The sequence below is a fragment of the Numida meleagris genome, chromosome 3, assembly GCF_002078875.1.
Source record: "Numida meleagris isolate 19003 breed g44 Domestic line chromosome 3, NumMel1.0, whole genome shotgun sequence".
Classification (NCBI taxonomy): domain Eukaryota; kingdom Metazoa; phylum Chordata; class Aves; order Galliformes; family Numididae; genus Numida; species Numida meleagris.
The window spans coordinates 22054426-22081684 of NC_034411.1; the positions used below are offsets into that span (position 1 = coordinate 22054426).

Here is a 27259-nt window from a genome sequence, read left to right on the forward strand (position 1 = left end):
ATGTGCGGGGGGATGGCGGCCAAGGGGCCGGGCGGGCCGCGGTGGTGGCAGAACCGGCGGGCGCGGCTGCTGTGCATGCTGGCGCTCACCTTCCTCTTCTTCGTGGTGGAGGTGGTGGTGAGCCGCGTCACGTCGTCGCTGGCCATGCTGTCCGACTCCTTCCACATGCTCTCCGATGTCATGGCCCTGGTCGTGGCGCTGGTGGCCGTGCGCTTCGCCCAGCGCACCCGCGCCACCAAGAAGAACACCTTCGGCTGGGTGCGGGCCGAGGTGATGGGCGCCCTGGTCAACGCCGTCTTCCTCACCGCCCTCTGCTTCACCATCCTGCTGGAGGCCATCGAGCGCTTCACCGAGCCCCACGAGATCCAGCAGCCGCTGGTGGTCATCGCCGTGGGGGTGGCGGGGCTCATCATCAACCTGCTGGGGCTCTGCCTCTTCAACCACCACGGCGTCGGCGGACACGGCCATTCCCACGGGCACGCGCACGGGGGCAGCGCCCGGCTCCCCCGGGGCAGCGCCAAGGCCGAGCAAGCCCCCGGGGACGGGGAGGCCGCGCTGCACCGCGAGGAGACGAGCACCTTGGTGGAGAACTGCAGCGGTTCCAACGGGGTCAGCCAGGAGAAGCTGGGTAAGCCCTGCGCGCCTCTTGCCCGTTCCGGGAGAGCGGGAGGGGTCCCGTCCCCGAGGACGGCGGTGGCACGAGCTCTGTGGGGCCGCCCGTCCGTCCTTCCTTAGGGAAAGGGCAGGGGAGCTGCTTAGTGGGGCAGGCGGCTCCTCCGCATCAAACCTTTTCTCCAGGTGCTGAAAGGAGCGCCTTGGGTCGTGTCTTTCTCTTGCAGACAGGTCAGGGGTGAAGCTTGGGGTAAAGAACTCTTTGCCTTGGGAAAAGTTGATGCTGGCAGAGGAGGTGCATGACAAGTGGTGTTTGCCTGTCACAAGGCAGTGCTCTGACGGCTGAACTGGCTGTGCATCAAACTGCTGCTCAGCGCCTTGGTCCTGACAGCCAGATCTCTTGGTTGCTTTAGTTGTTAACTACCTGAGAGATTTTCTCCCACTGGACGTAGCGTACTGAAGTATTTTCCACTGCAGTAATGCGATGCTTCTTTGAGGCATGTGTAGGAAGAAATCTTGGAAATTACCCATTGGAGCTGAGGAAGTCATGCAGTAGGCACTGAATGCAGAGCTTGCTGGTTTCAGAGCATGTGTGGTTTCTTCAAGTTAGTTTTCTTTAGCTTTCCAAAGCACGCGGCTTCCCATTCACTTGTTAAGATCTTCTCTCCCTAATTCTGATTACACTGTCTTTTTTGTGGGAAGGAATGTCTTGGGTTATTTTTTTTAACAGATACAGAAGCCTGGGTGGCTTATTTTGAAGTCACTTGGTCTAAGCTGAATACTGTCTGCTAGTGGAAACTGCACGTTCACTGCTTCTCCACTTCACTCTTACTGGATCCCTGTAACAGGGAAGAAAGAGCATCAGTCCTTGGACCCACATCCTTTCTTCTCAGTCCTCAGATCCACCTATCTTCTTTCTTCTCAGGGCGGCATTAGGAGAGACTGCTGAATTAGCTTATACTGCTCTTTCCTCTGTGGAGTGACCTTCGCTACAGTTTCAGTATTTCAGTGGTCAGAAGTTCCCATAAACATCTGAGAAACTTGGAGTTCTTTTTTCTCTTTTCTTTCTTTAGCATTTTGACTCCCTGTTGCTTTTGAAAAGATTGAAAGTTCCTCTGAACATATTACACTCTTTTCTTAACCACATAATAACCTCTTACTGTTGTGTTAGTCCCAACAAAAGTATCCTAATAATTAGTTCCAAACAATGTAAAATTCATTTAGCCGTTGATCTGATTGATACCTTGGGCTGTGAATTGTTCTTGCCTGTTGAATATAAGTTGTGCTTTCAGCCAAATTCTTGTCTAGTTGTAGGCTAAAAGATTGACTTCTCTTGTGGATTAAAATGTATGCTGTTTTCGGGTAACTTGTCTGGAACGTCTTGTGGGTGCCCTTCCGGCAATAGCAAATAATTTGTTGTGGGCATTTAGTAAGTAACAGGGCATAATTTTGGTCACAGTGAAACTTTCAAGTAAGTTTGCCTTTCCCTCTCTGCCATGTCATGATTATGTAAGGAATGGAGTTATTCATTGTTGACTTGTGGAAGTGTCACACGTAAAGGTGCGTGAAGACTTGTAAGAAGCTGTAAGGTGTGCAAGTGAAGATCAGGGAAATGCCTGGAAGAGGTGCCTTACCTCAGCAGGGAATTATAAAGAAGGGTAGACTCTCTTCTCCTGAGGTTGAAGTGAAATCCTCATGATAGCCTCAGGGGTTAGTCCTGCACAGGCATCTTTGTGCATACATTCTGTGTAAAGTAATCTGTTTATCGTTAGGTTTAAATGAGTCAAAATTCAAACTGAGACATTTTAACCATTAAAAAGACTCAGAGGTTTCTGGGACCTTGCTTCTTGCTATCCACCCCTATCCACTGACTCTCCAAATCCCCTTTGTCCCAAACCCTTGGTATGTAGCAGGATCAGAAACTGTCCTCTTTCTGTGCCCTCACTGTGAACCCTGAAGTCTGAACTCTGTAACTTGAGATATTTTCCTCTAACTTACTAATTTCTCTGGAAAATTACTGGTCCCAGTGACATTTCCTTGTTCCATGACTCCTAGAAACTGTGTGGAAAATGTAGCTGGAGCTTTAGGATGGAAGCGTGGTGCCTGACGTGATGAGCTGAGGGTGTGGGACTGACCTACCTCTCAGCCACCTCTGTATGTGCCTGCCTCCTTCTTGGGAGAGGAAGGGCCTTGTAGACACCTTTATGGTCGCAGAATTACAGTCATGAGAGCCGAGTGACAAAAGCTGTAGGTCATATTAACACGTTAATGTTTGCTAAGCTCTGAACTCAATAACCGTGGAAGCAGTGACAGCTCCTTGTTTTACTTTGTCAGGCCAGTGGCCAATGCCCGTTACATTTCTTTAACACTGCAAGTTTTCTGTCCAAAGATCTTCTGAACAAACATAAGAAGTTAATCTTGTAAAATAATTCCTATTTTTAAGCGTGGAAAGTGATTTCTTTGAAAAACTTCACACTGCCTCTTTATGATGGTGTGTGCATTTATTCCTACGTAGCTTATTGGGTGTGATGGAGCCCATTTTGACAAGGGAGGGTGCCAATTCTTTTATGAATTATGTGATTCATAATGCATGGCTTTGGGCATCAACAGCTATATGCCACTTGACAGCAATATGTCATTTGGAAACGAACAAACAAACGTACTAAAGATATGTTTATATATACGCTGGAATACAAATAGCACAAATTCATAGCCTTAGAGAACTTAAGGGATAACTTATACTGTCCTATAGTCAATGCTGCTGACAAGTTCTGCCTGTTAGACCTCCAAAGCTCAGCTCATTGTATCTCACAGTTCTGCTGGCATCTCGGGAATGATTCCTCCTACTTGATTTCAGAGGTCTTTTGGAAATGAACTGCTCAACCTGAAAAGAAGTGACTGTAAAGTAGCATCCAAACTGCTTTTGAGCTTATAATTTCATAAAATGTAATATAAAATAGAACCGCACTACTATCGCGCTACAGAGATTTTAGCAATGTGGTTATCTGGCCTGTCAGAAGAGGAAACAAATATAAATTACTTAGCTACTTAAGCAACATTTATGTATATGCTCCACAATTCTTCATTGTGCTTAAGAAATGAAGAGTAAGTTGTCTAATGGTTAAGTAGCCAGAAAACGTGGAAGGGGGTTTTTGGTAAAGTAGAGCTGTGTAATGGGCCAAGTTGCTTGTTTTTCAGTTTCGTACGGCATGTGGGCAGGCTTAATGTTGGTAATTATTTTATATGGAATTGCAGTAATGTGTTTTATTATAGTGTGTGCCTAATGGCTCTGCTGCTTTCTTATCAGGTGATGCGAAGGACGACACGACTGACCTACAAGTGAATGGGAACGCTGGTCATTATCCTCTGGATGTTGAAGAGGTCGAGGAAGACTCTAGCGCGCAGCTTAACATGCGTGGAGTTTTTCTGCATGTTTTTGGAGATGCCTTAGGTTCAGTAATTGTCGTAGTGAATGCGTTGCTCTTTTATAGTTTGTGGAATCCATGCCCCAAAGATGGGCCCTGCTTTAATCCATGTGTCAATAGCCATTGCGTGGAGAATGCTTCTTTATCCCAACCTCTTGGCAGTGCAAACAAGTCTGAGCAAGAGAGCATTACAGTGGCTGGTCCATGCTGGTTACTATATTTAGATCCTGTTCTTTGTTTGATTATGGTTTGTATCCTCCTTTACACAACTTACCCATTACTTAGGGAGTCGGCCCTTATACTTCTACAGACTGTTCCCAAACAAATAGATGTTCATTCTTTGAACTCAAAATTACGTACCCTTGAAGGAGTTGAAGCAGTTCATGAATTACACATTTGGCAGCTAGCAGGCAGTAGGATCATTGGCACAGCTCACATAAAGTGTCCCGACCCTTCCACGTACATGATGGTGGCAAAGCGCATAAAAGAGATCTTTCACGATGAAGGGATTCATGCAACTACCATTCAGCCCGAGTTTGCCAGCGTTGGCTCTGAAGCAGGGAGAGGGAAGTGTGAGTTTCCTTGCAGAACTCAGTGTGCTTTGAAGCAGTGTTGTGGAACAGTAGAAGATAGTACTGGAAAGAAGACAGAAAAATCTTCTTCGCTTAGTATTTCTTGTTCAGAGGTTGTCATTGAATTTCCACATAACAAAACTAGAAGGACTAAATCGGAGAGCGTTCCTGCAGTTAAGCTAGAGGCAAACACCGATCAAAATGAGCAGTTTGAATCGTCTTTGTAACTCCCAGAATGGTGCTACCTGAGTTTTGGTGACTTTGACAACAGCTGTATCGCAAGAGGAAGAGACAGATGTTTGAGATGCAGTTTTGCCAAGTAGTGTAATTGCTGAAGTCCTTGTTCTTGTCATATTGCTAAATCTAGAATGCTTGTTTTAAAGAACATGATGTCACTGTCATATACAACGTTTGTGTTGACTTTGTACTGAGACAGAAAGTGCACCGATGCTGTAACAACTTCAGAAAACCAGTTTCGACATTTCAGCTGAGACACTTTTTGTTGTGCTTCAAATTCTTTTTTTTCAGTTAAAAGATATTTGAGGGATAAGCATATAGGAACTCAATTTGTGTTACAGACTTCTTGGACCTGCCTTTTTTCCTTTAATATTTGATTTGTAGATATTTTAATATATTGTTTATTTAGAAGCCCTAAGGAAACCAAAGTTGATAGAACATTTTTAAAGATTTAACTACTTAAAACTGGAAACCACTTTGTCAGTTTCACATATTTTTCTTAAACTTATGTAATGAAAAATGTGAAGGTTTTTCTTACGGATATATCACATAGCATATTTTAAAGAAAGCATCAAATGATTGTTAGAAACCGTCCCTGCTTTTTCTGGACAGGTAGCGAGGTAATTAAAATCAATGGCCTGTGAAAATATCAGATGTGAAAGGTTTTTTGTTTTTTTTTTCTCTTCTCAAAATGAAAGTTCGAGCTACTGTATACTCTCTGTGATCAAGATGTGAGACTGGCAGATAAAGTAATGCATACTCTAATATTTTACAGATTTTCTGGCGTTTTTCATTATTTCCAAGTTGCGTATCATCATAAAAGTCTTTGAGCTTAAGGCACCCTTGACTGCCATGAATGAAGAGCTGGAGCGTCAGCTTTAACTGATGCTAAGTTTACTAATAAAAGAATAACTTAGCTTTGTCAATAAGAGCTCTGTCGGGGGAAAGTTTGTCAAGCACTGACAGTAAAACTGATGCTTTTCAAAAGCATAGACATAGCTTTCATAACAGTAATCCAGGGAGGCATTTTGCATGTAGTTAAGTCTGTCTGCAAGCACTTGCAGTGACTGAGGTCCTGGTCTCCGCAGCATCCTCGGGAGCGTCTGTCTGGCTTCTGCTGAACTGTATGGGGGAGTAGGATTTCATTCACTGTACTTTACTTTGTAAGATGTGTATCATAATTTCCCTTAAGGAATATCTGATTCTATGGTTTAAAATGTTAAATCAGTTAACTGACAACTGGCTGTAAAGAAACTGTTACAGCATGCTGCCAACTTACACCTTCACAGGAGAGAAGCTGATCTGTGGACTCTGAATCTGGCAGAGACTAGGTGAGAGTTGAAGATAAAACTTAAAGGAATCTAATCTAAAACCCTGACCCTGTTGATCCACCTGTGAGTTGTGTATGGGGAATAATGCCTGGTCATTAATCGACTCCTCTTGTGCTTCAAACTGGAAAGCCGCTCACATCTTCCATTGTTTGCTGTATGACTCTGGGCACGTCAGATAAACACTCTGCCTCAGTTTCCCAGTCTTAACATGGGAATAATACCTACCTCACAGGGGTGTTGTGAGGCTCAACTTGTGTGAACAGCTCTGAGATCTGTTACTGGAAGATGCTGGAAGGAGTGTGGGATACTAAACTGCGCTAGTGTTTGCTCCTTCGAATGTATTGTGATACCTAGGCACAACGGAGGGAACCGAGGGTAGTTTTGGCCTTACAAAATTCTTTGATGCTGTGGTTTTCAGGTTTTCAACAGTATTTAAGTGTAGATTTTTTAAAAGACTGTTTTGTTAGCGAAGGGAATGTAGCTTTGCCTCCAGATACAGAACACTTTGCTAGTTTGCATTTCCAATACGCATCTTGTATGCTAATTGCTCATAAGTAGTTCAGAATAGTCTGCTGCTCATCAGGCCTGGGTTGGCCCGCGTTGTGTCAGTAGTCTTATTCAACCTCTCAGCGGAGCATTGCAGTCAACTCTCGATTATCCATGGGTGGATGACCAGTGTTGTGTGCTAGCTGTGCAGTCTGCACGGCCAGGCTAGCTGTAGCGAATGCCGGTGCGGTGCCACGTGCCAACGCACGGGAGATGTAGCGGGGCTCAGCCCAGCTCGGGGCAGTGGTGCTTCCCAGGCGTCGCTGAGCGTTTTCTGTGTTTCTGCTTGTATAGCCTGATGAACTAACTTAAATATGTTAATATAGTATTTATATATGGTTTTGTTCTGTCTGAATTAGCTTCTCTCTTTCTCCTGTTACCTGTATATGATCTAGAGTTGACTGTTAAATGAGATCTTGTATGAGACTACGTTTGCAAAATATGCTACTACTGCTAGTATACTACAAAGTATTATCCAAGTAAATTTTGAAATGAACGAAGTACTATTTTTTTTTTTGAAATGTGTATCCTTGCTTTTTATGGTAAAGTTTTAGTAATTATTTTGCTCGCTAGTTTAAAATCGGTCTCAGTCATTAGTATGAATTATTGAGGTCCTGCTGTGTATCACTAATGCGCCGTGGAACTACTGCTCTTAGGTTTATTTAAAAAAAGGAAAACAAGAAAAAAAAGCACACAGAGGAACTGTAGCAGCACTGACAAGCCCGACTTACTTCTCTCCTGTTGCTTTTATAAAAAGAGAGCAACTGTTTAGTCGTGACAGTTGCCACCATTGGTTAACATTCTCAGTAACTGCACCCAAATAGATGGAGTTGTGATCACTAGTTCCATTGTAACTATTGAATCTTTTTGTGCCAGAAGTCATATTTTTCTATTACTGTGTCCATTGCAGGCAATGGCTAGCTTAAAAGACAAAAAGCTCTCCCCCACCTTATTTTTCTTACTGGGACAGAGCATGAATGTGACGCTGAAGATGCTGATGCTGGCGGGGGGGCACGGGGAGCTGCGCAGCCTCTCTTTGTCCTGCGACATGTTGTGTGTTCAGCACCAGCTGCTGGTAACGGGGCTCTTCAGTCTCTTCAGCCCTCAGTGGTACATTCCGTGGAAGTACGAGGCCAGTCAGGTGGCCATACAGCAGCACCAACACGGTTTTTGTACTCGTTCTGGCTGTGTTAGACCCAGCAAGACAGCTGACCTGTCTGCAGGTACACAGACCAGATTTATTCTGAAAATCGTAGTTCCAGAATACCGGGAGCCTTCAAAAACACTGCGCAGTCTGTCCTTTTTCTCCACAAAGTGCGAAACTAGTGAACCTCCTGTAAATGAGCACCGCAGTGGTGGGGAGCTAATTGTATTGTGTATCACATTCCTGAATTTTTAAAACAATAAAAAAGCAAAAACTATGGAACACTGATTTTAAGGAAAAGTAAGTTTGTATTTCAGTGTCTAGATTGTTTATGCTTCTGATTAAATGTCAGAGATGTGCCAAACATCGCTGGTTGAAATATTTTCTGTTTAGTACGTCTCATCCAGAAACACGCTGTTTAAAATCACTGCTCAGGCTGTACTCGTGCTGAGATGCAGGGGTGATGCAGATCCTCAGGGGCTGGCCCCAGTATTGCTTTGCGCAGACTACTTTAGTGGAGCAAATAGCTTTTGCGGAGCTCCTTGTAACATTTGCCTGCTCGCTTTCAGCATCTGCTCTAGGCTATTGGTAATATCATTTATTGGTGCCCCGTGGTATTCAGTACAGATAGACACATAGTTACATAAAAGGCAAAACTAGCTCCAACTTGTGACTCCCCGAAAGTCATGGCAAGAGCTCAGTCCTGCAAATTTCTGTGTTCAAGAATAGTTTCATCAGGCTGACGAGTAGCTACTTGTATGCAAGGAATTACTTGCAGGAGTGAGCCCAGAGCTCCTGCCAGTGCAGCCTGCCTCCTGGAGAACTGCAAGTACCCGGATTTTCAGGCTGTTTTATGATCAGTAGTGTTGTGATTCTGAATGTGCTGCAGAAATGAATTTGTTGCAATTTCCAAGGTTTATCCCAGGGCTTATTTATTTTGTCCATTCTCCAAAAAGAAAGAAAAACCCATCGAGTGTCCTCAGGCTTGCTAACAGATTTAGCTAAACTGATGTTGCTTTGTGCTTCTGAAATGGGGCCGCCTGAGTTTATTAAACACCGACTGGTGGAGTTTGAGGCAGAGGGATAAAGATTCCTGCCATTCCCCTGCCCCCTGCTCTGCCTGCGCTCCCTAATCTTTTCAGCTATGGAGAGAGCAGGGGACAGAGGGGCTGGATGTTCCGAGTTCCATGCGGAGGGAATGGGGAATACTAACTATTTTTAAAAGCATATAAATGTGCTCTGCCTATTTTAGTTCCATAGCATGGCATCAGTTACTCCCTTTTTGGATATGTATGTAAGTTGTTCAGCTCTGTATTAATTTTGGCTTTTTCTCTGCTAGATGGAAAGAGGTGGATGCTCCATGTGCCCGAGCTAAAGACAGTCTTGACAATTTTCCAAATCAAACGCAGCTTTGCTGATAACGGGAGGTCTGATTATCCCTTGTAACCTTTGCCCTGTGTGGTTAACTGCCTCTGAGGTACAGTACCACGTTTTAGCAGGCTCCTGTCTGGTTTTGTGAGGGTTTTTTTTTTTTTTTTTCATTCACAGTGTTATCTAAATAGTTTAAGAGCAAAACCACAATACTGAAAAAATAGGTTTTATCTATGTCTCCAAAAAGCACATGGGATTCATTTGGCTTTCTTTTTTTTTTTCCTCATGTCCTGGATCTTTTTTCCGAGCAGTGCTGGAATATAATTGGCATAGCCAGATTTCATTGCTGAAATTTCTTCTGGGCTTCTTTTAAAATAAACGTGAATGTTCTAACTTCTTTTTTGGTATGAAGTCTTGAGAAAATAAATGGAGCTTTTGAATGGCAAGAGCTGTTAGTTGGGATTTCTTTCCTAGGTCAGGCCCTCAGAAGACGTTTGACAAGCAGAAAGGCACTTTCACAGCTGCCGAGAATCTTGGGAACAAGTACAAAGTGCACAAGTACAGCAGGAGTTAATAAGTGGGTTGTAAAGTGATGCCCTCCAACTCCACTGCCAGGCGCAATTAAAAGAATAGCTGCTGATACCACGTGGAGAATTAATTGCACGTATGTGAAATGCACTTTTTTTAGCCTTTGAAAGGAATAATAAAAAAATCCTGACCTATTAGCTGGCAGTGGTTAAATATCTAGCATTCAGGTGAATAAGGTGGGGTTGCTAATAGATGTCTGTCTCGCTTTATTTGATTTCCAGGACTTTGGAACGTAACTGCCCTAGAATGGAAGGTGCTTTGCTGTTTTTCAGCTTCATTTCTTCCAATCTGGAAACTCTGCAGCTTCTCAAGTATGTTGAGAGAAAAGTACCGGCTGCACAAGATGCAGCTGCCAGCAATAATACGGAGGAGGCAGGATTGCTATTAGGATCTGCCTGGAGCTGCTCATGGGCTTGCAATGATGCATTTGTTTTGGAGCTCTTAGTTGGTTCAACTTTTGAGCTCTCTTTTGCTTCAAGAGGGAAAAGTGGTTCTGTGTTGTTAGTTATGCACACAGGAAGATGTGTTTGGTTGTACTGCAAGCACTGCAGTTCAGTATGAATTCAGCCATTTCCCAAAGCTACCTCACCATAAAATGCAATTTATCCTTAGTAGGAACATCCTCTGTGAGACATGCTAATATGGGAATTTTTAATTCATTGGATGGGAGAAGCCTCAGGTCTATGGTCTGAGCTTTTAGACGTGCCCTCCTTCACCCATGCTGTTCCCACACCATATCCTCTTCCCCAGACGGCTGCACGCCCACCCCGGGGCCCAGACACAGCTCCCAGAACAGTCCTGTTGTGTGCTGCAGGAGCTGATGCACCAGGGGAACGTGTCCGGCTGCAGGCAGGTGAGCTCCACCAGGAGCCTGCACCCCAACCCTGTCTGTGCTGGCATCCCACACCTAGCGTGAAGCCCTCGCCACTGAAACTTGGGTTAGCTGTCACAGATAGGTTTTTTTGTAGGATGGCTGGGTTTTCGTGTGTGTGTGTGTGTGTGACAATACAGCCTTTAAAATAGTGCTCACACCAAACTGAAATCCCCCATCTCACACACGCTGTTTCTCATTGCCGCCTTCACATGCCCCCCAGCGTTTTCCTCACGCCAGCCAGAGCAGCTAAGAATAGCGGCAGCGATGCTGTGGGACAGGATGTGCAACCTGCTGAGTTTCCTGCGTTTGTGCTGTGCTGCTGGCCTGTGCTGAGCCCCTTCTGCTCTGCCCTCCCCTCTGGAGCCGCCGGGTGGATTTGTAAGGACCCGAATTCGGCTTTACTGATGGCCGCTAGCTGAGGTGCGGTGCAAATACTCCTTGAACTCTGGCACCGGTGCCGTGCCCACCGCCCTCTGGTGCAGAACCGTTCCCTAGCCCCCAGCTGCCCCTCCCCTGACACAGCTCCATGACGTTCCCTCGGGCCCTGTCGCTGTCACAGAGAGCAGAGCTCAGCGCTGCCCCTCCGCTCCCTGTGAGGAGCTGCAGCCGCCATGAGGCCTCCCCTCAGCTCCTCTGCTCTGGGCTGGGCAAACCCAGGGACCTCAGCTGCTCCTCGCACGCCGTGTCCTCCAGACCCTTCACCATCTTCATAGCCCTCCTCTGGACACTCTCTAATCACTTTATGTCCTTCTTACAGTGTGGCACCCAAAATCGGACGCAGTGCTGGAGGTGAGGCTACACAGCACAGTGCTCAGGGGACAGCCTCTCCCCTCACCCACTGGCAGTGCTGGGCCTGGGGCACCCCATGGCACACTTGGCCCTTTGGGCTGCCAGGGCACACTGCTGGCTCATGTTCAACTTGCCAGAACCCCCAGCTCCCTTTCCATGGGACTGCTCTTCAGCCTCTCACCCCCTGGTCTGTAGGTATAGAATGCATGTTCCAAATACTCATAGCAGCGGAGTTCCTGCGCTTTTATGCGTTGCTACTTGGAAGGAATTTGGTCTTCTTCTCATACTGATGTTCAAAAAGAAAAAAAAGAAAAAGAAAGAAGAAATTGTGTTTAATGATCACAGGCACTATTAGCCAGCCGCTGCAGCCATGTTTGCCGTTTCTCTGAAAATCTCCCTGCACATCATAGGAGCATGGCAGAGACTTCAACGAGTAAGTGGGCAAGCTGTCACAGACCAGGAGGTGTTTGGTCCATACGCTTCAGCTGGGAGGTGGGATGTCATTTGGCACTGTAACGTCCCAGTTTTCTTTTATCAAAGATTAGGAAAAGTACAGAAACCAAATGCTGAGGCAAACTCTGTGGGCACAGCCCTGTGTCAGGCCTGCTTACGTCAGGCCGAGTGCAGGGCATTTCCGGCCGCATGTCACAACTCAGAGGAAGCCAAAGGCAGATGTATCTTTTAAAACCTCAATAGTATTATTTCCTGAAGGTTTTTGAAATTATGGCATCAATGGAGAAAAAAATGAGCAACTCTGTGTGTGTGGATTTTGCTTTTGGACTGGTTACCTTTTGTTTGTTTGTTTGCTTTTCCTGCAACTGTTTGGTGAGAGTAGTGATGTTCTCTGGTCTCCCCCTGTAGCTCTGCAGTGTGTCTCAGCCTCTTGCCATGAGACCTGAGAAGGCAGCCAGTGTCACCTTAGCTGTTACATCGGGAGAGGACACCCTGGAGTACCAACCTCAGCTCCTGCTGTAAAAACTGGAAAATCAGGTACCAGAATTATGGTTTCACACCTCAGTGTATGAAAAGCAGCCACTATTAAGAGACTGTAGTTGGGCAAACACCATGTCTTTGCACTGAAGTTTTCTTGCTTAAAACCCTAACAGAATGGTACTTCTCCCAATCACTTAAGGTAAAGTAAAATGCAGTGTCCTTATGCAATGTGGAGTTCCCCTTTCGAAACAGCGGTTTGGGGAAAAAGTCATTGGTCTAGGCTAGGACAAAATCGCTTACACAAGATAAACAAGGGCGGGCTGTTGCCATCTTCCCTTGCCCTTTATCTCTAAACCTTAACGTTAAATTACAAATCAGAGGTTGAGTCAGCGCGGTGCATCTGGAACTATTGAAACCAGCTAAATTTTAATAGATCTTACTTCAACGATGATGAAGGCTTCAAAGTTTCTCTAGCCAACAGAAATGCTTCCAAGCTTTTAAAGTTCAAATGCAAATATTTTAATACATTACTTAGAATGTTTTCAAATTAAATTATTAGTTCTGTTTACATGGCATTTCATAATTAACAAGAAAATGATTTACTAGTTCTGTATCCTTGTTTCTAATCCAAGTAGAAATGTAGAAATAGCTTTGTTTTCAAAATCTTGTCAAATTTTTGTAGGCAAAATGTTTCGTTAAATATTGGTTATAATGGCAGCAGTCTTCGGTCACAATATTGGAGACACCTCAGCAGTCTTGGCAGCAGGTCACTGGCCACTCACAAGTGCTTCAGCAGCATGCAGAGCTCTGAGAGGCTGCAGAACATAAGCACAGGGACCAGAGCAATGAAGCAGGCTGGAACACTATTTTCCTTGGTTTTGCAAAGAGTAGACTTCTGAAGCTTTCATAAAGAAAAGGTGACAGCTCCAAAGTGGCATTTTTGCTTGTACATAGTGTTCACTAGAACAAACTCATCAAGGTTCTGGCTATGTGATGATGATTTCACTCCAGACAAACCAGATGAAGTCCCAAGAATGGTTTATCCAGATGGGGAAAGTATGGTAGAGATGAGTGGAAAGCATGGTAGATGCACTTCTGGAGCACAGGCATTTCTTTTTTTTTCCCCACATGAAGGTATGCTCAGGGCTTCACCCAAATCCAGTCATCCTGGTTTCTGATCACCTGTGTTCTGACAACTTGGTTTTCAAGAAGAACATCTCATCTAGGCCAGTGCCGTTGGAAACCATGTGCTAGCGGCTGTGTCCATGGTGTTAGGTTTGGTTCTGAAGATTGGGTGAGATTAATTGCCAGCACCTTGAGCCTTTGTTAAGAAAGTTTTGTTTGTTGTGTATTTATTTTTTTCATTTTCTAAATGTCATTAATCCCAGAGTCACTCATATTTAGAGGAAGAAAAGCTTAAGATTCAGTGAAATTTCAGAGGTACTTCATTTGGTAGATCCAAGCTGCTTATTAAGCCAGTTAGATAGGATGGTAATGGCTCCTTTGATTATATTTTCCATCTCCTGGCCATGTTTTCCATCATCTCTTAGTCTTACGAACATGAGAACCTGCCCTGGTGCAGCACTGGGAGCTCCAACAACATGAGAAAAACTCTCTGTCCATCGCCCACCTGTGGCTCTTGCCTCGGCTGTGCCCTTTGTCCCTTGTAAGTTGCTAGTCCCTCTGAGGCTGGGAAAAATGAGAACCCACTTTTAGCAACTGTCTCATTTGTTTCCATAGGAGCTTCAGGTCTCTCAAGAGCCTAACATTTCGTTGGAAGGATGACACGGGAGCTAGGAATGGGACGGGGCTTGTGGAAATCTGTACAAGTAATATACTTTCTATAAAATAAAACTGTACCTCAAGGCAGAAAGACAGCTAGAATTATGCTGTGACCGTTAACAGAATGATACAGTCTCCTTCTTTAGCAGGAGCCAGGCTGGGGTGCAGAAAAAGAGTCTATACATGGTTGCTGTTTACTTTTTTCCTTTCCCATTTTGCATAACTCCCTCATAGAGGGCTGGAAACAGACTTCTGCTGACTTTTGATTATTATGAAACAGAGCAGTCCTGGAAAGAAACTGGGCTCTGAAAACACATCAGGGTAATGGGCAACTCAGTAAATACGCTGTTGTTATCTGTCATTGTAGCATTCACAAGCTTACTATTTGAGCTGTTGTATAGAAGGGAGGGGCTGCCAGACCTTTCCAGTGAGAGCTTTCTGCATTGCAAGATGTTTTTGCCTCTTGTATCTTGAGCTGTTCGGCTAAAGCAGGCTGGGAGTGACATCAAGATGAGCTCCTGTGTGGGTCTGTGAGGGGTCTGGAAGCAGTTTGGCTCAAGGATTTTCCTCATTTTGTTGTCTGTGATGTCCAGAAGAGTCAAGAAAAGACAAAAGACAAAAATTATGTGGTTTTAGTTTTTATTTGGCCAAACTTTGGTTCTCTTACTGGCTGTAGAGAGGAGATGTAAGCAACTGTCTCAGATGAAAGTCCCTGGAGCACAGCTAAGGATTTCTACCGTCTCTACGGCAGTAAATGTATACCAACTGCAAGCAGCCAGTTGTATTTTGGTTCATTTTAAGCAGGCCTAAGTAAGGACCACAACAACTGCACAAACACCAAGCCCCATGCAGTGTCTTGCCACCTGTTTCTGCAATTTCTTTAGCCTGTTGACTCATATTTTTTTCTGGAAGTGAAGGATGCTTGCCACGCAGAAAATGCTCTTGATTTGGTTTTGAGCTCAGACAAAATTCCTCCAAAATGCTTCCATGGCGATAAAGTGTCTGACTTCTTTATTTTTTACTTCTGCATGGCAGGGAGTGAAATGACAGCCCCTCATGTGCTAGGGAGAGATGTGAGTTTGGTAGGCTCCTTCCCACCTCCATGTCTGTTTGCTTGCTTCAAGCAGGATGGGATCAAAGCCCACCCAGCCCCACCCCCAGCCGTGGGCAGGGCTGCCCCCCCGAGCTCAGGCTGCCCAGGCCCCATCCAACCTGACCTTGAGTGCCTGCAGGGATGGGGCACCACATCTTCTCTGGGCGGCTGTGCCACTGCCTCACTGCCTTCTCAGTGAAAAATTTCCCCCTGACATTTTATCTAAATCTCTCCTCTTTTAGTTTAAAACTGTTCCCCCTTGTCCTATCACTATATTGCTGTTCTCTTGGAGAAAAAAATCCTACAAATAAGCACAGCTGGGTTTGTAGCAAGACTGCATCTTCCATGGTGAAACTGAGAAGCATAGCTGTGATCTGGGGCATCCAGAGCTATGAACAAGTGGCCAGTTTGCTCTGTGTGCTTTCAGCTTCTAGTCCTTTTCCCGACATTAACACAAGAGCAGGAAAGAGAAACTGCCTACTCCCCCAGATTTTGAAACTGTCAGTGCAAACTTGTCACGAACTTGTAGTGCTTTCACTGTTTTTATTTTTGTAAGATGCTTTCAGTTTCAGAAATATTTTGTAAAAACTTGCCTCCAAACCACTTCTGGAAAATTTGTTTCCCCTGTTATCCACGACATTCCAAGTTCAAATTCTTTTGGTGTTTTGAGCAAAACAAAGCATTTTGACCCCAATAGCTTTTGCTGAAGACTTTCTGAGCTGCAAAAAGGCAAGGAAACGTTACTGGCCCTGCATTCATGAGACCCCATCGGAATGAGAGAATGGACCCTACCAATGCAGCTCAATGGGAGAGATGAAATCTTGCAATTAAACTGTAGGATTATGCATATTACCACACAAATTGCTCTCTAAATGATAAACATTGAACCAAATAAACATCTAAAGCTCTAGGGAGGAGCAATCAGTAAGGCCAGGCTGGTAAAATACAATTATTTTTTTTTCTGCAAAATACAAACAAAACAACATCTCGCTGAAAACATAACAAGTTGTTCACCGCCACTGAGTAGCCAAGCTAAGCAGCAGCACTTCTTTTTGACATAGGGGTGGCACATTATGCAATCTTTCCTTTAAATTAGAAAAATCAAGACCTTGAGGAACGCCTACCAGCTTTCTGAAGGCTGCTGCAGAATAGCATGGAGGTGCTGGCTCCCATCCTTGTCTCTCCTGCACACCCTCACACTCTATCTCCTGGGCTGCACAGCATCAGCATGAGGGTTTGCGGCACACTGAGTGGTGGCCGATCAGTCAAGGAGCAACCGTCCCGCTATAAAATGCAGTTTTGCCAAATGAAACCACTGCTGCCACATGCACCCAGCTGAAATGCCCGAGTGACCGCTGCTGGTGCAGAAATCCATCTTTCAGCAGCCGAACAGGAGGCCATGTGCTTTAAACCAGGGTTCAGGGGTGGGAGCTGCTTTCCTCTTGGGCAGCCTTCAGCCAGGACAGCGCAAGCTCTGAGCACCTGATGTCTGCCCATGGGGTTTGGGCTTGGGGCCGTACATTGTGTCACTTGTGGAAAGGGAATGAGGTGCTAAAAACCATGCACCAAGGAATGTGGCCAGGCTGTCAATATCTCTTCTCCGCTAATAAATATTCCTGGCTTTTAAACTATGAGGTGCTCTCCAAGAAGCGGCTCCTGGAGGCCACAGAAGTGCCTTGTGTCTGGCTGTGTCAGGCACCAGCGCTGCCAAAATCCATGCTGTTGAAAGAAATAGGAGGGATGCCTTGTTTACTGCTCTCTGCCACCAGCTCTGTTGCTCTTGCCTGGCCCTGTGTAGGTGTCCTGGCTGTCCCAGACATGGGGATGTGCGAGCCGATGGATGTGGGGTACACCTGACCCTGTGAGAATAGCAGAAACTTCCCACTCAAAATTATGGAATCAATGGGTGTTTTGTGTTGGAAAAGATCTTTTAAGGTACCATCCAATCTGAACCCCCAGCTGTGGGCAGGTCTGCCCCTCCCACCTCAAGTTGCCCAGGGCCCCATCCAAACTGGCCTTGAGTGCCTCCAGAGATGGGGCACCACGACTTCTCTGGGCAGTAGTGCCAGTGCCTCACCGCCCTCTGAGTAAAGAATTTATTTCTTATATCCAATATAAACCTACCCTTAGGGGCTAAGTGTGAGATCTCCTCTGGCTGAACCTGGTCACCCTGACACCCATTCCAATGACAAGAAAGTTGAAATGCCACAGGACAGTACCCTGCTCGAGGAACAGGTGTCTAGTGAGGATTTTTTGGGGGCAGTTTTTTGGTGCTGCAGCACAGCTGGGAGCATGGTTTTCATGGACAGCAACACAGTGCCTGGACAAGAGGCTAAGGGATCCAGCATCCCCATGTTCATTGCTGCAAGCCTGGCTCTGCGCAGATGGTATCTCCCTGGAGTTTTGTGTGTCTCTGCCTAATGCCTTTATTTGCACAAGTTTTTAGGAGTGTCAGAGTGGCCAAACTCGATGGATCACCTGTCTGAAATATTGAGATGCAGTCGCAGTTGTTTGTCTGGGTGTATTGATTCATACTTGTGCCCTAATTTTTTAATTACCAAGTTCACCTGCAAGCTGTCTTTGGAGAACTGTCTTTGGTATTTCCTCTTCCTGAAGTGATAAATCCTTAGTCTGCATCTTTCCTGCTTTCATACCAAAGGTAAAATAGGATTACATGTTTGAATAAGTAGGATGCAAAACACCATTCAGGTTAAATCTGGGCTGCTCTGTTGGTGGGCGAGAAAACATTGCTAACTACTTTCCTTAGAAGCTGGCAATGTTCTGCTACAGCGCAAAATGTGCTGCCAAGCAGAGATGAAGGCACGGATGGAAAGCAGCAAGGCAGTGCAGGAGACATTGCTAAGGCAGGGCTGTGCCATGGCTTGTCACTTCCCAAAGGCATCACCCAGCCTACACTTGGGCACATGTAGGTTGCGGTTTCCCAAAAGCTGCCCACATTGGGCTGGCACTGGGTGTCTGCTGCCGGATGCCGGCGGTGCTGCAGGGCACCATGGAGCCCCAGCTCTGTGCTCACCTCTCCCACCCCTGCAGGGCTCCAGGTGCTGCCAGTGATGGAGACAAGGGCGTGTGGAAAGCAGTGGCTCCAGATGAGCTGTGATGGAGTGAGGAGATTGCCTCAGAGCACAAACATGTATAATTATCTGCAGCAGACTCAGAGGCTGTGCTGCAACCATTTCCTCCTTAAGTCCTTGGTGCACCTGAGAAAGAAAAACTTCCTGGTTTCTGTGCAAAGATGCATGACAGCATGATTTATCATGAGTGAGGCACACTGCCCCGAACCTTTGTTACCCTGCTTTCAGTGCACCTGTGGCATCACCTGCCCTAGAAAAACAGGTAGTGAGAGACCAGCTGTGGCTTTGAAGCAGCTTAGAGGTATGACTTTGAGAAAGGCGAAGAGGCTGCAGCCAAAGGCTTTCCCTTTCCCTTCTGAGTCCAGCTGGTGAGTTTCCTTTAGAAGGTGAAAATGCACGTTAAATGCATGTTGTCAGAAGTAATACTAAAATATGTTTTTTTTTTTTTTTTTTTTTTAAGGAAAACATAAGCTGTTTTTCCCCATGGTATTTAGCTGTATTTCCCTCTTGCCTTTCATCCCCATCATTGCTTCTTGCCCTGCCTTGTGTGGTGCTGCTCTGCATGGATAGAGGGAAAGAGGTGTCATCCTTTCTCTCCTTTGCTTGGGGCACAGCTCACAGCTTAGCTTTCCCTCTGCTCTTGGATATACTTACTGTCAGGCAGCATACAACAGGGTGAATACCCACGCTCCAAGAGCAGTAATGCACAGCTCAGTGGGGGACTGTCAGAGACCCACAAGCTATCAGTGTTTTGACTAGGAAGTTGAGGATGGAGCAGTGAATACACAGCATGGGGGTGTCTGGGGCCAGGAGAAGCCATACCCCTATCTCTCAGGAAAGACAAGGATGTACTGAAGTACCTGCACTGGAAAGAGCAGCAGAAGTCATGACAGGATGCATCCTGCCTTTCCACTGGGAGCTGGCTCTCGGAGGCAGAAAGTATAATGACTGCTGGAGTAATTAGAGCAATCTGAATCAGACATCACTACGCACACGTCCCTCTACAATGGTAACACATTTCCTGGCACACCTGCAGCCCACAGCCATCTCCTCCCAGCACTTATCATCACTCTGTGCCAGCCGCCTGTCCTGCTGAGCTGCCCTTCAGCAGAGCTGGGGGCTCACTGGCAGTGAAGAGCAGCACATGGGGTGCCAGGGCTGGTGGATAGTGGAGGCAGAGCAAGGTGCCAGGTCGCCACGGGGAGGACAGGCTGGTGCGAGGCATCTGGGGACGACAGGCGCCCAGCATGCACAGGCAGCAGCAGGATGAAAGCCAGCACTGTGGGAAGGACGAGAGGTGTGAGAGGAAGGGACCGGAGATACCTGTTTTGTGCTGCTTCATCAGTGACTGCTCAGGTAGCCCGTCAAGTCTTCCTTTGTTGTTCAGTTTTTAAACAGCTCGCACTACCTCCATGTACGCTCGCTTGCACAGGTGAGGTCTCCGTGTGCCCTCTGAGAGTTGGCAAGCCGTGCAAAACTCCATGCTTGTTTGTGCTACGTGTATCCAGAGCAAACAGGTGTGTCAGAAGGAAGGGCAAGATGCCCTCATCTTGCAGAAGGGAGCTGTTGCTCAAGGAGACCCAGAAAATCTCCTGCTTTATAGTGGTTTACTTTGGTGTCCTTCATTCCCTCTTGCTTGTTCTCAGCAGGGGTGTTCCTGCCTATGGTAGCGATGGGTCAGGTTTATCCGCATACTTCTGGCCTCATGTTTCATAGAATCACAGAACATCCTGAGTTGGAAGAGACCCATAAGAATAATGGAGCTCAACTCCCAGCTCCACACAGCACCACCCAACATTCAGACACAACGTCTGAGAGCATTGTCCAAACACTCCTTAAACTCCGGCAGCTCGGGGCCGTGCCCACTGCCCTCTGGTGCAGAACCTTTCCCTAATCCCCACCTGCTCCTCCCCTGACACAGCTCCATGCCGTTCCCTCTGGCCCTGTCACCAGAGAGCAGAGCTCGGTGCTGCCCCTCCGCTCCCTGTGAGGAGCTGCAGCCGCCATGAAAGGCACTTGGTGGCAAGATGGTGACATCCCTCACTTGGGTCAGAGATGCATCCACCCAGGAATCACACTGGAGATGACAAGATGGGGCTCCTCAGCCAGCTGCAGCCTGGCTTTCTTCCACAAAGTGCAGAAGTCGCTTTTCTCTACCAAATAAGGGCTTGTGATGCCCAGGGAGAAGCAGCATTGACATCCTCAGCCTGCCTAGCCACCGTGACAGCCTGACACTCTGCCTGATTTCTGGTGGGAGCTTGGAGCACCGCTTCAGGACAGATGTTTTTGTCTGCTCTGTCAGCTGTTGGTCTGCAGGACCAGCTCCTACAGGTGACATCAACCTGCTAGGTGCTCCCACATGATTAACGACCACAAGTAGAACATGAGGAACCTGGCCAGCAGTGTGCAATTATTTACTGTTGTTGTCCAGGTCTGGTGCCTGTTGCTGGAGGCCACCTCCTCTGTAATTACAGCCTGGCAGGAGCAGGCCCGCCAGTCTGTGTGGTGCAGGCGCTGGAGGTAGCTCTGGAGGGTGAGTACGTGCACAATAGAAGGATGGGAAATGTGATCAGGAGGAGGAGGATAAGGAGAAGAGAGTCTGTGCTGTCATGGGATTGCATGCCAGAACTTAGTGTTGTCTGAAAGGAGGACAGTGAGATACCATCGGCTACTCCTGTTATTACACTCCGGCACTCATCAAGGGCTGAAGACAAAGAGCCAGTTAATTATTTACAACATATGTATAAAGGGGAAGGCAAGGACATGAAAAGGGCTATTTCATCATTCTTTCAGTCTAGCAAAGCTGCTTAGTTTGTATGAACCAGCACTTCTTTTAAGTCTCATTTTGATGCTTGCCAACAAGGTCTTCCCCTCTAACATCGATCAGCCCTGTGGCAACCTCAGATTTCTGCTCGCTTTGCTTAGTGGGCTCCTCCAAACCAGGGTTTATTCTGCCTGCCAGCTCCAGCTTGCCTCGGCCCTGACCTGTGAGGGCTCAGTTTGTGTAACGGGCAAACCTTTTTCATGTGGCACAGCTTTTCCCTGAAAAAGAAGCTGATTCACTGGTGTGGAAACATTTTGCAAGATAGTCTCAACTTTACTTAAATTTCCCATTGAAGTAATGATCAGAGTGCCTCATTTTTCTATGTCCAAATCTTTTTCTCAGGCCTGATGTTGCAGGGTACTGCACTGGGCCTGCATCTGGCACCATGTGATGCACCTCTGCCTTCAGCAATGGTGAGAGAGGATGGGAGCTGAGCTGAGATTCTAGCCAATGTCCTGCTTCTCAGAGGTCTTCAGCTAAGCCTTTGCCTGGGGAGCCATTAAGTGGCTCTCAGTCACAGCTTCCATCACATGAGGGTGTCCACAATCCAGTGAAAAGCACGCCTGCTCTCTTTCCTCTACTCTTGCTTTGCCTTTGAGAATTTTCCAGCACAACTGAAGCACCTCCTTCCCCCGAAGGAGCGGAGTGTCTGGCTGCAGAGTCCTTTCTCCATCAGTGTGTTTTTGTGCTGTTCACTCTACATCAGGAGCACTTTCACTGCAGCACAACAGGAAGTTTGTAATAAGCACATTGTTGTTCAGATTCAGAGAGAGGGCTTTGTGCTGTTTCTGAGGGAAGTGTATGTGGTAGAGATTATTTTTGGGAATCATTAAGGAGGGCACGTGGAGAGAAAACTGAATGTGTCCCCTCAAAGCTGCCAGAAGGGCTGTGGCCACATCGAGCACCTGTGAGTGCTTCAGGACTCTGAGCCCATGGGAGATGTTACCTGCACCAGAACAGTCCCAGTCCTTGCTCCTGCACAGTCAGCTCTCCTTAGCACTAGGGCAGGACACCAAATGTCACCATTGGCTTTCTTCTTGCGTAGGCTGTTTTGCTGTCTTTTTTTTGAAAAGCAATTCCATCTACGGCCTCATGGGCAGATAAAGTGAGCAGCATGCTGTGAGATGCGGAGAAGTTTGGATGGCAAACTATGCTATTAGGGCAGTTACAATCACTGGCCGCTGCTAGCTGGCAGCAAGGAGCCATCTCATTTCCACCTGTCTGAAGCTGCCAGGGAAACAGCGAGAGGGGGAAAAGGAGAATTTTCAGTGTGATAGAGACAGCACTTGAGGTCTTCCCTCCCAAGTCAGCCTATTGAGAGCCACACCCTGCTGCTTGCTGATGGCTTCTTGTTCTTGTTCCTGGCGTGCATGTTGGGTATGTCAGTCAGGAATCCAAGCAAAGCACCGGCAGGTATAAAATCTTCCTCATCCTTGGTGGCATCCCTGGTAACGTATCACCACATTTGTCTGAGGTCTGAGGAGATGGCTGGAGCCTCCTGCACACCTGACTTGATTCAATAAAATTGGAACAGGAGCCTGTATGTTTAAAGGATACAAAAGCCAAAAAGATGTCACTTGCTATTTCAGGAAGTCATGTTTTGAGTAGCTGAACTTCTATGAACTTCTTCCTCAGCTGAGGATTTTGGCAGGAAACTACTATTTAAAATTTGGTGACTTATCAGCAGTTTGCTTCAAAAGGATCTATCCTGCCCTTAATTATGATGCTTAGATCCAGGACTTTTGTTTTGTTTAGGTGAGCAAGTGTTGTGAAATGCCTTTGTGAATCAAATCTAATCAAGGCAGTGTTTTGCAGCTGGAGCCTGGAAGCCTGCCTGGGAGCACAGCAGGGGAGGACGGCATGAGAGGCAAGGAGCAATGGCAGCCTGCTGGGGCAGAGGTGGAGCACTGAACTGGCCCTGGCAGATGAGGAGATCTGTGCTCTTTTCTTCTCCAAAGCACCTGAACTCCAGGACACGCTGGGTGTGCGAGTTGACTCCAGCAAGCCCGAGGCAGTTTCAATTGATGCAACTGCTGTTTGCTCAGCAGCTGAGAGGCCTAGCTCCCTCTGATCTTGGCTGTGCACAGAAAGCAGCTCCTTCTGTAGCTGTGTCCAGATTCAGGTGGGCACTCGCACAATGCCAGGTGCGGGCGCATTCGGTGTTTTTCAAGCAGGGATTGAGAATGAGCATCTGTGGTCCCTGCAGAAGAAGAAATGATTAGTATTCAAATGTCAGAGTGAGCAGAAGGAGGGAACATGCCTTTTGTGCTCTGGATATGTGATGATGACCCACCTCTACTATGGAGTGACCATACCAAGGATGTGCTGATGTGCCTGCTCTGTACTGATCATGCAGCTGGCACGGCCAGCTCGACTCATTGATCGAAAAGGCAAAGAGGAGGCTTCTCGTCCTCCCATCTTCTGGTTGGAGGCTGTGGCACTGGAAGCACCGCACCGTGGCACCAGCACTCAGCGCGCGCTTATTGATGGTAAAGAGCGGAGAGAGGCATCTGGGGGACAGAGTGGGGCGGGTCTCGGTGCCGACGGTCCTGGTGCTGGCTGCTGGCAGCCCGGCCGGGCTTTGCTGGGACCGAGTGCCGCGCAGGACGCGGTGCGGTGCGGTGCGGTGCGGTGCGGTGCGGGTGCCCGCCGCGCGGTGTCACTGCCGGTCAAGGCAGCGCAGGGTCGGCCCCGGGGCTTCAGGCACCGCCAGGAGGGAGACCCAGGAAGGTGAATTGTTTCGGGTCCCTGCGGGTGCCAGGTCCTTTTCTACGGGCACGGGAAGGCTGATTTTTGCAGAATTTTGTCCTGCGTTTCCCTCTCCGACAGCAAGAGCATGTAACTACACTGGGAGGAGCTGCTGACTCCCCCGAGGGCAGAGAGGCTTTGCAGAGAGATCTTGACAAATCGGAGGGCTGGGCAATCACCAACTGCATAAAGGTCAACAAGAGCAGTGCTGGATTCTGCACCTGCGATGGGGCAGCCCTGGATGGCAGTACAGGCTGGGGAGCAAGAGCCTGGAGGGCAGCCCCACAGGCAGAGATCTGTGGGTTCTGGCTGACAGCAAGTTGAACATGAGCCAGCAGTGTGCCCTGGCAGCCCAAAGGGCCAAGTATGCCATGGGGTGCCCCAGGCCCAGCGCTGCCAGCGGGTGAAGGGAGAGATTGTCCCACTCTGCTCTGCACTGTGTAGCCTCACCTCCAGCACTGGGTGTGGGTTTGGGTGATACAGTGTAAGGGCATAAAGCTATTAAAGAGCATCCGAAGGAGGGCTACAAAGGTGGTGGAGGGCCTGGAGGGCAAGGTGTGTGAGGAGCTGCTGAGATCCCTGGGTTTGTTCACTCAGAGCAGAGGAGGCTGAAGGGAGGCCTCATGGCAGCCTGCAGCCTCATGGTGGTAAGGTTCAACATCTACTTCCAGACCACCAGTATCCTCCTCTGACATTGTGGGTCGACTTAATAAAATAGGAGGCATTACTTTTGGAACAGCCCTTGAAAGGTAAGCTGGCAGGCAAGAGTTTCATACTGCACAGAAGGTTCCAGTACAGCTCGCTCACCCAGAGAAACACTGAAAGGAAAAGCCCAGAACTTCTTGAGCTTGCCCCTGGGCCTGCCACCATCCTGCCTTGCAGTGTCACCACAACAGTGCTGTGACACCCCAGGAGAACATTTCCTTCTGCTGATGCTGGGCTGTAACATCCCCTGGCACCATTGCCAGGCAGCAGGGAGCCTCTACCAACCTGTGGCTTTTCTTCATCCACTGGTGCTCCTTCTTGCAGGGGTGCTGCACAGTCACAGGAGCAGCCTCAGATGCAGGTGGGCTTCTCATCAAGTGATGTGAGCCACAGCACTGCGGGTTGCTCTTGCTGCTTCTGTGGAAGGTCTCGTAACGTGTTGTTACCGTCCGTGCCACTGCTGGAATTACAGAATTCTGTCACAGCCTCGCCTTTTTGTTTAAAAATACATTCTGTCACTCATCTTTCTAGAAGGAAGCCTCCCAACGTAACTGGAATGCACCCAAAAGGCTGAAAATCCAAAGAGAAATTAAAATATCCCACATTTAATTTTATTTTAAATCTGACAACTTTGAAAGCTCATTTTATGTGCAGGGGAGGGGAATGGGTGGATTTGGGAGGCACAGAATTGGGTGCTGAGTGCCACTGAGCAGCAGTAACTTTATAGGGGCTGAGTGCCTGCCCCCAGCGTGCAGCCCATCTACGCTGAGGCCAGCAACTGCCCCTGGGTTTGTGTGACTTCTGGCACAGGTGACACTGTCACCAGCAGGGTTTCTGTAGCTGAATGTCAGTGGTGCAGCACCTGGGCAAAACACAAGCCACTCAGTCATTTTAACTGCATTCATGTGTATATTCCTGCTTGCTTGAAGAGAGAGAACCAAATTCCAGCACTGCCACAGGTAAATTAAATTATGCTGTGTACAACAAATATTGTATACCAAGCTTATTAAGACTGGAGAAAGCTTGTGCTGCAATGAACGGAGTTGTGGGTGGAGATGTGGATTGATTTGAATACATCTGCTGATATTTTTGTGCACAGGGATGTTTTAAACCAGCTTTGTAGTTGGCAGAGTTGCCTTGTGTTGGACAAAGAAGTCAGTCTGGATGCAGGGAAACACTTCTCCCTGTAATGATAGGTGAGCAGGTCACCCAAAGGTGCTGCACAGCCTGCATCCTCCGGAGCACCCAGGACCCAGCTGCACAGTGCCCAGGGCAACCTGGCCTCAAGGGGCTGACCCCATGGCCCCTGCCCACTTAGGCAATCGCCTCTTTCAACTCTGCTCTTGGGAGGCTTTGCCCTGCGGCTGCAGCTCGACCCCACATGCCCCACAGATATCCACTCACCCCTTCCCCTCCACTCCGAGCATCTGGGATGCTGTGGGGGTGATGTTATCCCATTCCCTTACTTAGGAGACGTCATTAGCAGTAAGTAATTTATGTAATGCTGCCGCCAGCCCCAGGCGAGGTGCAGTGAGGTTAGACGGCCCAGGGAGGCGAGGGCACGCTGTGCCAGGAGGAGATTGCTGCAGGAGGCAGCAGGCAGAATGGCTGGGGATCAGCGTAGAGGGACACCCTGCGCGCTGCATGCAGGCTGTGGGAGAGGGGCTTCCATCCAACAGTGCAATGGAGCTCAGTCCTGAGGCTGCACCACACCCCAGAGTGGCTGAGGCAAACACCACTCTGTGTTAAGGAGGGAGAGCAGACCCATGGAGGAGGGGGAAGGAAAACAGAACTGGTGAACCACATAAACATCATTGGTTTTTGGAACTTTATAGGGCTGTGAGGGGAGATGCCGGCTCTCTGAGCTCGCCAGCAGGGGAATTACAGAAGTCGAGCCCACGCCACAAGTGCATGTGTTTCCGCTCTGAGAAACCCTGAAGGGGTATAATGCAAGGATAAAGGGTAAGGAGCATGGCTGCACTGCACAGCTATCTGGGGCTTTCCCAGAAGAGGAGGGGTTGCAGGGATTTTGGAGGCTTGCCTTCCACACTCTGGGGTGGCTGGAGGGGAGAGGAGGGAGTTTTCAGGCTGCATCCTCACAGTGATGCACTGGGAATTCCTGGTCCAAGTGGGAGTCACAGAGCAAGAGATGCACGGTGGGCTATGAATGTAACCTTGTATACAGGGCTATACCAATAACGGCTCTGCGATCTGCACAGGTGCCACCTTCTTGCACTCCTGCCCACAGAGGGGATCTGTCTGGCCAGGGAAAGCTGCCCTCTCCTTGCCTTGGTTTCTGCACTATAGAGTAGAAGCCAAGGCAAGGCGCTGTACACCAATGTGCTCAGCCTGGCTGAGGGAGGCTGAAGTTGCACGGAATTTAAAAGCACAAAGCTTGGTACTGCAGGAACCTCACTAAATGTACTTTTGTTGTGCTATGTGTTGTTTTTAAGCAGAGCTATTCTTAGAACCACACTCACTGACAATTAGAAGGTTCTGTATGGAATCTATTGAAAGAGATAGATTTTCCTTCTTAACTGTAGTGACAGATTTAAAAAAAAAAAAAAAGGTTCTCTCTTTGTTCTGCCTTCTT

The 27259-nt window shown here is 47.6% G+C and overlaps 1 protein-coding gene and 1 long non-coding RNA gene across 2 annotated transcripts; both read left to right on the top strand.

The window, feature by feature from the left end:
* SLC30A1 (solute carrier family 30 member 1) lies at positions 7–8248 on the top strand. The gene is made up of 2 exons (XM_021391829.1): positions 7–628; positions 3920–8248. The coding sequence occupies exons 1-2, from the start codon at positions 13–15 to the stop codon at positions 4834–4836; spliced, it is 1533 nt and encodes a 510-aa protein (XP_021247504.1). The 5' UTR covers positions 7–12; the 3' UTR covers positions 4837–8248.
* LOC110396769 lies at positions 11381–25292 on the top strand. Its single transcript, XR_002437237.1, has 3 exons — positions 11381–11489; positions 12351–12479; positions 23029–25292. It is a non-coding gene; the product is annotated as an uncharacterized LOC110396769 (long non-coding RNA).

Coding starts and splice junctions, on each gene's coding strand:
- SLC30A1 (XM_021391829.1), top strand. CDS start 13: ATGGCGGCCAAGGGGCCGGGCGGGCCGCGGTGGTGGCAGAACCGGCGG. Junction 629..3,919: donor GGTCAGCCAGGAGAAGCTGG/GTAAGCCCTGCG, acceptor CTTTCTTATCAG/GTGATGCGAAGGACGACACG.